The sequence below is a fragment of the Nicotiana tabacum genome, unplaced genomic scaffold (genome assembly GCF_000715075.1).
Source record: "Nicotiana tabacum cultivar K326 unplaced genomic scaffold, ASM71507v2 Un00002, whole genome shotgun sequence".
Taxonomy (NCBI): domain Eukaryota; kingdom Viridiplantae; phylum Streptophyta; class Magnoliopsida; order Solanales; family Solanaceae; genus Nicotiana; species Nicotiana tabacum.
This window is the reverse complement of record NW_027438240.1, coordinates 1838110-1847689: the sequence shown is the minus strand read 5'-3', so window position 1 is coordinate 1847689 and position 9580 is coordinate 1838110. Positions and strand designations below refer to the sequence as shown.

At 38.3% G+C, this 9580-nt stretch overlaps 1 protein-coding gene across 1 annotated transcript in view; it reads left to right on the top strand.

Moving 5' to 3' along the window:
* Window positions 1–476: 476 nt before the first annotated feature.
* LOC107792489 (uncharacterized) overlaps window positions 477–9580 on the top strand; it is a 29612-nt gene continuing 20508 nt past the window's right edge. The window contains exons 1-7 of the mRNA XM_016614711.2: window positions 477–3514; window positions 4294–4418; window positions 4600–4699; window positions 4865–4997; window positions 5089–5152; window positions 5744–6503; window positions 7575–7904. Coding sequence (XP_016470197.2) covers window positions 926–3514; window positions 4294–4418; window positions 4600–4699; window positions 4865–4997; window positions 5089–5152; window positions 5744–6503; window positions 7575–7904 — 4101 coding nt within the window. The 5' untranslated portion in view covers window positions 477–925. The remainder of the gene's footprint in view (window positions 3515–4293; window positions 4419–4599; window positions 4700–4864; window positions 4998–5088; window positions 5153–5743; window positions 6504–7574; window positions 7905–9580) is intronic.

Sequence of the window (9580 nt, the reverse complement as noted above, 5' to 3'; positions counted from 1 at the left end):
ACAAGGGTCTTGAAATTTTGATGAAGAGTTTGGGAAAGAAAAGAGATAGAAGAAAAGGTAAAACCGTCTTTTTATATTAATTCTAATAGAGTAGTGACTATTTTTGCCTAGCATTAAAAATGCTGGATAAAAACTAAATACCACATTAAAAAATAATTACCCCACGCCATTTCTACTATAATTACAACTCTCCAATTATACTCAATTCCATGCTGACCTAGTAATTATTTGATCACATAAATATGCCAAATTATATAATTAACCTAAATTCAATTCTTAGGTGGCTTTCCAAACTAGCTCTTGATGAAATAAGAAAGTTATTTGTTATCTTATTCTATTACTTATTTCTTATTCTACGTTTCTTAATAATGATATGTTTAAGGTTAGAAGTTTGAAAATATAATGTAGAACTATTTAGGATTATAAATTCTAAATCTATTTAGGATTAGACCGAAGAAATATTTTGAATTAATTTGACAACTTTTCCAAGTAGAACATGAAAATGGGGACGAACAGATCAACAGAACCAGGTTCCCGAATTATAAGTCAAAATGGCTTCACACTCAACTCTTTTATCAGAACCAACAAATCAATAAAACTCAGGTTCCCAAATTAAGATTACTATTTGAATCTTCACACTCCATATCAACGGCTGATAGAGAGAGAGAGAGAAACCCGAAATAGAAGAGGAGAGGCCGTGTCCTTCTTTTGTTTTGTTACACTGTAAACTACTGGTCCCATCATTCATTTGCCTTTAAACCCTGACAATTTTTTTTTTGTGGGTTTTCCCTTTCTTGGGTTTGGTTGAGTTGTGTTGGTGATTTATTAGGGTTATGCTGTAAACTGAAACTTAACCAAGAAAAACATGAAAAGGGTGTCCTATGTGTAGGTTTGAGAGTTGAGAATATTAACGCAAGACGAGCAGATGCAGAGGAATTGGGATGGCCAGCAGCAAGTTGTGGTACCATTTGCAGAAAATGTTGTAGTTGCTAATGCTGCTGCTGCTGGTGTCATAGGTTCTAAAAAAAGAGGAAGACTACCCAAGGGTTTTAAAGAAAAAGGAAGACCAAAGGGTTCTTCTAAAAATAAGAGGGAAAATGTTGACGAAAATGTGGGAATTACAGTTAGTGGCATGATGGATGTGAGTGGACAAGGGGTAGTTATGAATAATAAGAAGAAACGAATAGGCAGACCAAAGGGTTCTACGAATAAGAAGAGAAAGGTTGGAGAAAATGGGGAAGAATTGCCAAGTGCAGTTGACTTAGTTAATGGCTGTGGGGACATTCTTATCAAGAAGAAGAATGTAGGGGGAAGGCCCAAGGGTTCTAATAACAGAAATAGAAATTTTGAACGAAACAAAGAAGGGATTGTCAAAAAAGGATGTCAGGGAAGGCCAAAGGGTTCAAAGAATAAGAAGGAAATTGTTACGAGTGATGAAATGGGAATAGTGTTACCAATAGGTGATACTTGTCTTGGAAAGAGTAATGCTGATATTATTGTTGGAAATGAAATGTCTAATACTGATATTGTTGCAGTTGGTGATTTTGGGATAAGTGTAAACCAAGTTGCTGGACACAATGAGACAGTCAAGAAGAAAGCTGGTCGGCCCAAGGGTTCCAAGAATAAGAAGAAAGTTGGTCGGCCCATGGGTTCTACGAACAAAAATAGAAATTGTGAACGAAACAAAGAAGGGATTGTCAAAAAGGGACGTCTGGGAAGGTCAAAGGGTTCAAAGAATAAGAAGAAAACTGTTACCAGTGATGAAATGGGAGTAGTGTTACCAATAGGTGATACTTGTCTTGCAAAGTGTAATGCTGATATTATTGTTGGAAATGAAATGTCTAAAACTGACATTATTGCAGTTGGTGATTTTGGGATAAGTGTAAACCAAGTTGCTGGTCACAATGAGATAGTCAAGAAGAAAGCTGGTCGGCCCAAGGGTTCCAAGAATAAGAAGAAAGTTGGTCGGCCCAAGGGTTCCAAGAACAAGAAGAAAGTCTTGATTGGTCTTCTGACTGTTGGCCATTGGAATGGAGGTGGAGGCGAAGAATGTATAGTCAAGCAAGGCCGGCGTAGGAGTTCAAAGACTAAGAAGGAAATCACGTTAGGCTGTTTAAGTAATGCTAATGCTACTACTGGAGATGAAGTAGATGTTATGTGCCAGGATGCGAGGAAGAAAAGAATCACTATGGCTGGTCAAAGTGGAGTAATTCTGAATGAGGAAGAAGGGATGATCAAGAAGAAGGATGGGCGCAGCAGACCCAAAAAGGGTTCAAAGACCAAGGACAAACTTATACTAGGCCGTTCAAGGGATACTAATACTAATAATGGATATGGATACATGGATGCAGTCAAGAAGGAAGATAATGAAAAGAAATGTTTTGTAGCTGTGGGTAATGGAGACAGGATATTCAAGAAGAAGAGGCGTGGTCGGCCCAAGGGCTCAAAAAATAAGAAGAGAAGTACTGGTGGTAATTTCATTGATGCTAATCTTAATAATGGAGGACAAGATGTGGGTACTATGAGGATAGATGTGGTTGAAAAGGGAATTCTTTTAACCGAAGAAAATAGGGTAGACCTGAATGAAGTTACTTTTGGTTCTGCAGTTAGAGTAGTCAGGAGGAAGGGTGTCCTTGGACGGCCAAAGGGTTCAAAGAATAAAAAGAAAACTATTATAAGCAACTCCAGTGATGTTTATTCTGGTAATGGAGTTGGAGCAATGAATATCAGGAAGGAACAAGAGGATAAAATGGCTAGACTGGCAACTGACCGCATGGTGAGGATTCTGAGTGAAGTTACCATAGCTAAGAAGGATAGCTGCAGCATGCCCCAAGGCTTACATAATGAGAATAAGATTGGTGAATCTGACAAAGCTAATACTGTCAACTTCATTCCTTGTGAAAATGGGGTTTCTGAGCGGAAGGGTAGGCGAGGGAGGCCAAAGGGCTTGAAAAATAAAAAGAAAGTTGTATTTGATGCTGTAGAAATTCAGGGAATAACAGGTGAAATTGCTGTTGATACGAATGGGGTAAATTTGAGCATCAAGCGAAAGAATAGACCTGGACGACCCAAAGGTTCAACAAATAAGAAATCAAAATATAAGAGTGAAGAAAGTAATAAAACTGCAGTAGCACTTATAATGCATGATAACAGAGGAGGTAGTCAAGCTGAGCAGAAAGTGAAATCTTGTGGCCTGCTTCCTGTTGCCACCAAAAATGGGGGAATATCAGGTGAACCTACTTTGTTGGATGCTGAGGGAGGCAGGGTCATTAAGAGGAGAGTTGAAAGAGGGAGACCAAAAGGTTCAAAGAACAAGAAAAAGTTAGGAGCTTTCGATATGGGATTGCCTTGTCAAGTTAGTTGTCAGAATGCTATTAGTAGGATGGTTAAGCGCAGAGGGAGGCCAAAGGGATTAAATGATAAGAAGAAAATGGCTATTGTCCCTGCATGCATGGGAGAGCAGGAACTTAGCACATATGCAGAAACAAATGGACTGACACCGCCAGGAGTATTGGTCAGGATCCCTTCTTGTCGAACATATCTGTCTTTTTGTTATGATTTGTATGGATTTTTATATGTAAAAAATAGAAGCTAAAAAGTCAAATATAGATGCAATTTAAGAGCTGCAAACTGAAATTATAGTTCATCAAAATTTGTTGATTGTATCATTGTAATTAGAGGCCTAGGAAAGTTTTTGGGGTACCATAGCCAACTATATACAACAAACTGCCTCCTGCCATTTATGAAAGTTGCTCTTGTCTTCCATCCAATTTTTTGTCATGGTTAGATTCATTCGGGGCAAGAGATAGATCAGAGGAAACAATTCTCATTATTGATGGTCCATGCTTGCATAGTGAAGCCGACAATGGCTACAGCTGGACATATCAAAACAGAGACCAACTTCCTTAGGAAAGTGGGGCTAATCTTTTTTCCTTTTGCATACTCATTAGCCTTCTGATACTGATATTTAGCATATAATTCTCAATCCAACTTTTGTTAATGTTTGATTTCTCAAATAAGTGATATCTCACACTGTTCAAGGAGTTAAAAAAGTTGGAACTATTGTATAGGTCCATTTGGCACAGATGGTCATTATAAAAATTTGAACCTGAATCTGAACAGGAAAGCTTCTTTTATACTTTTGAAGCATAAAATGAGTGTGCTCCTGGAAAGAGGATTGGAGTGCCGCTAAGTTATTTTCATTGATTTTAGTAGGCAAATTTGGAATAGTATCGCAGGCATAGCATGTGGCTTATATTTGAAACTGTGTCCTAATGAGGTATTTATATGTAGGACACTATCAGTTGGAAGGATCAGCAGAATTTTAACTGTCATCAATGCAAACATTATAAAGCTTCTGTTGTCTTCTGTTCAAGATGCAAAAGAAAACGCTATTGCAACGATTGTATTGCGAAGTGGTAATGAAATTAGTCTCCTTTGTTCACTACCTAAAAGAGAAAGGATTCTAGGTTTGTTGGTCTGCAAGTTGTTTTTTTCCCTCATTGGTGAATGGTAGAGGCTTTTTGTTGTTATAACAGTTTGAACTATGTTAATTCTGGTTGAGGTTGCTCTTTTCTAAGATGTCGTGATAATCAACAGGTATCCAGAGAGAACAAAAGATGAAGTAGAACATGCATGTCCTTTCTGTTGCAAGAATTGCAATTGTGGAGCTTGTCTCCAAACAGATGTCTTTTTAAAGGTCTGTGCACAAGTTATTTTTACTTCTTGTATGATCATGTATTTATAGTGCAGGTGCTGATATTATGAAATAACTTAGCTGTAGTTTCTTTTGATAAATCAAATGATTATCCTTCATGCAACACACCAAGTTGGTGTGAAAATAACTTGGTTGTTAGGATTACAGGACTGCTGCCAAGAAACTGATGAAAAGATGAGACTGGAGGGTTCACTTTATTTGCTATTCAACATTCTGCCCCTCCTCAGGCATATTCAAAGGGAGCAAAGATCTGAGCTGGATGTTGAAACAAACATCCGTGGTACTATTTAGTTCTCTTGGATAAATCAAGTTTGCTTGTGGTTGATGACACGGAATGTTCAATGATGTTTTTGGTCCTCCGTTGTTTTCAGGTGTTCAGCTGACAGAAGAAGACGTTACCAAATCACTCATTGATGATGATGATCGAGTATATTGGTATGGTCCCCCAACATAATAAATTTCTTGAAGCTCTTTCTATGCTCAGAAACCAAGTATAATGTTATATAAGGTATTAATAAATTCATCTATTGGGAAATTTCTTATGTTTAGCAGAGGGATGCAAGTTGTTTCCTCATGGGAATGAACAGTGGGATTTGATTGTTCAAATATTTTTCTGTTAAAAACTTAAAATAACATTTTGTTTCTGATCTTTTCTTTAACCCAGCAGCCTTTGCTTACATGATCCGTTTCTTGAAGCCATCCGTTTCTTGAAGCTGCCTTGTTCATGCCACATGATCATTTTACCTCCTACTTTGATACCAAGGGTTTCTCTGTCTTTTTGATTAAGAACAGTAATTGTCTGCGGTTAATTATATAAAGAAAAGTAGTTTGCCTGCGGTTGCTTAAAGTTTCAGCAATATGCTTTTATTAGTTTGAGATGTATTTTTTGTTGACCTTGTTCTTTGTCTTTGTTTATTTATTCTGGAAGACAGGATGTAAGCTTACACAGAAAATGTTTACTATTTCCAGAGCTCAGTTTTGTCATGATACAATAGCTGTAATGATGCATGGTTCCTTATTTGGCAGTGATAATTGCAACACATCCATTGTCAATTTCCATAGAAGCTGCCCAAATCCTGATTGCTCTTTTGAAATCTGTATCAATTGTTGCCGGGAACTCAGAGATGGTGCCCCATGTGGAGCTACTGAAGCCAGCTCATCTCTCAGCAAGTCTGTGGAAGCTAGTCATACTGCAGCTTTGAAGGGAAACGTTCCTTCAGATGATTGGAGAAGTCCAGAGGCCCTCCTTGCTAATGGTTGTCCAAATCACATGTCCTCTGATGTTGCTGAATGGAGAGCCAAATCTGATGGCAGTATACCTTGTCCTCCTAAAGAGCGTGGTGGTTGTGGCTCTTCATTAATGGCTCTAAGGCGTATCTTTGAAGCAAATTGGGTTGACCAACTAATTCAAAGTGCTGAGGCCCTAACATGCAACTACCACCTTCCAGATATAGATTTATCACATGGGTGTTCAATTTGTCTTGCTACCACTTCTGTCCAAAACGGTGATAACCACTGTCAAGTAAGACAAGCATCTTTTAGGAATAACAGCCACGATAATTTTCTGTACTGTCCTAGTGCTGTTCATATTGGTGGTAATGACTTTGAGCATTTTCAAATGCATTGGAGGGCTGGTGAACCTGTAATAGTTAGAAATGCACAAGCTAAGGCCTCTGGTCTTAGCTGGGAGCCAATGGTAATGTGGAGGGCCTTCAGAAACGCAAGGAAAAAGCTGAACGAGGAGACTTTCTCTGTCAAGTCCATTGATTGCTTGGATTGGTGTCAGGTATGCATTTGATTTGTGTAAATTACCCTTTAGGGAAAAAGGAGACAGAGTCTCATCATTTGAGTTCCAAGTTGTCTCATGCATCCTCAATTTTCGTCCTAAAGTCTACTGTATATAAGTAGCTAATTGTTTTTCTGTAATTTTATTGCCGTCAAATTTCATTGCACTGTGTATCATGGCTTCTTTTTAATATGAACTCCACAGACTGAATGCCATTGAACCTTTTTTCCATCTAAAATGAATTTTAATCTGGGAGATTATCTTTTGCATGATTTTGCCCCAACATCTCCTAGTTGATCTCCTGTGTTTTTACCGTAGCTGACAAAACTGCAGTTTCTATTACATGATTAGAGTTGGAAACTTATTCAAACATAAAAGAAGTCTAGAATTGGCAATTAAGTGTGCGTTTGGTATCTTGAAAATAGTTTCCTGAAAAATGAGTAGTTTTATCACTTATTTCCCCATGTTTGGTTAGTGAGTGGAAAACTCTTTCCGGAAAATATTTTTTAGTGTTTGGTTAGTGAGTAAATTTTGAAAAATATATAATTTAGGCAAACACTATGGGTTGGAGGTGGAGGTTGGGAGGGGGGGGGGGTTGGGAGGGGGGGTTGGGAGTATGGTGGGTGGGGCGGGCGGGGGCTGGGCGAGAGGGGTGGTGGGTGGGCGGTGGCTAGGTTTGATGGGGTAGGGAATAGGGCAGAGAAGGGTGAAAAAGAATTTTGGAAATGTTATCCCTCCTTTTGGTGGGGAAAACATTTTACTCCAATTGGAGGAAAATGAGTTCATGGGAAAAATATTTTCCAAAACAACACCACCACCACCACAACAACAACAACAAACCCATGTTTAAGCCAACCAAACATGGAAGATTGAAAACATTTTCCAGAAAATACCAAACACGCCCTACATGCATTTCGTGGAAGATTGTTGCTTACCTACTATATTGGTTTGTCTGTTATTTGCACCTTACACGGATCATGATGTGCTGGTTAACCGAAAATGAATCTACTGTTGTTATTTTTGTGTTGTTATTACTATCATTATTATTGTCATTATTATTATATGATGCAGGTTGAGATAAATATTCATCAGTTCTTCAAGGGCTACTTAGAGGGTCGTAGGCATCGCAGTGGGTGGCCAGAAATATTAAAACTGAAGGATTGGCCTCCGACAAATTCTTTTGAAGAATGTTTGCCGAGGCATGGAGCTGACTTTTTTGCTATGCTTCCCTTCAGCGAATACACTCATCCTAGGCATGGTCTTCTAAATTTGGCCACTAAGCTTCCCGATACTGCCTTGAAGCCAGACTTGGGGCCTAAAACTTATATTGCTTATGGATATCCAGAAGAGCTTCGGAGAGGTGATTCTGTCACAAAATTGCATTGTGATATCTCTGATGCGGTATGCTCATTCCAATAACTCTTCGATTATTCTATTGCAGGTTCCTGTTTGAGATTTTATTTTGCTTTTATGGGGCATGCATCCCTTTCCCAAATTCTGTGCTGACATTCTAGTGCAAACTTCCGCTTGAGACCAGAAGTTGTCTGTGTTTGATTAGGCAAAGTGTATGGTCGGAGTTGTACTTTTTATGGGTACCTTATTCTGTCTTAAATGTTGTTGATATATCATATAAAATCTAGAAGTTGCTAAAGTAGTGACCATGAAAAATGTTGTGAAATACTGTACTTAAATTAACAGTAGTTGCGTATATGGAAACAAATCTTTTCCTTTAAACAATATACAAAAAAACACTCGATCTTTATGAAAAGAAAAAAAAATTTCAATCTTTAGAATGAGAAGACCTAAAATCTAGATTAATTTTTTTTGGAAAGTAATATGCGTACTGGTTAGGGCAGAACTTTTTTTTTGACAACCGTGGTGTCCGGGCCAACTTGCGATACCTCGACTAATTCCACGGGTTGCCTGCTATCTCCCATCAATACAGGTATCGGGTAACTTTGTGAGAAAACCTAAAATCTAGATTAATTTTTTTTTGGATAACCGTGGTGTCCGGGCCAACTTGCGTATACCTCGACTAATTCCATGGGTTGCCTGCTACCTCCCACCATTACAGGTATCGGGTAACTCTGTTCACCAAAGTTTGGACAAATGGGAAGAAATCACCTAGTCTTTTTGTCTCTGCTGGGATTTGAACCTGAGACCTCATGGTTCTCAACCAACTTCATTGACCACTAAGCCACACCCTTGGGTGCATTAGGGTAGAATTTTTTTAGAAAGAAAATTTTGAGAAAGAGCTGGTTAGGGCAGAATTTGGAAGCTGTGGAAAACTATCCCTGCCTGTAATGCTGTATTTGCTGGGTAGCATGGATAGAAAGGAACCACAGGTGCTTTGAAGGGAGAGCTTCGACTGTACATATGCTAAACCTTAGATGCCTATTCTTCTTTCGCTCTCTGGTGAAGGATACAGAATGCATGGAGAAGAGGATATGATATATTTTATTAGCCCTTTACCAGCTTGTATCTTTTTGTACATGGAACCTCAACATTTGTACAGATCTGCACTTAGACGTGATCTAACTTTCGGTAATAAAACATCTTACTTACATTTAGCCAAAAAAGGGAAAAAGGAAACAAGAAAATTTGCACTGACTTATAAATTTTTGTGACATTCTTGAAATCCCTGTTACGGCTTTGGTTTCAGGGCAAGCCCTAATAATGCCTTTCATGGCATTGGTAGTTGCTAGTGTTGATTGGTTGAAGTGCGACATGATTTAATTGAAAAATGATAACTTGCTGTATAAACTATGTAGTCCAATTGACTGGCATTTGAGGCCCTCATGGCTAAAGGTGCTTCACCACTGTAGAGACTAAGTATAATGCTTCATGGGGTTTAAAGAAAAAAGAACGGACAGAAAAAGAGATTTTGGAAATGAATGATTTGATTGTCCCCTCTAACTCTATTGGGATTTTAATAGTTCTACAAATAGTCTTGGAAAAGGAAAATATGTAATTACAAGCTATAAATCTTAATTACAAAATTATAGGGTTTCTAGGTCTTTTCATGCTTACAAGGTGCGAGTTCTTGCCATATTGCAAATTCTTAACACTTTCTCGAG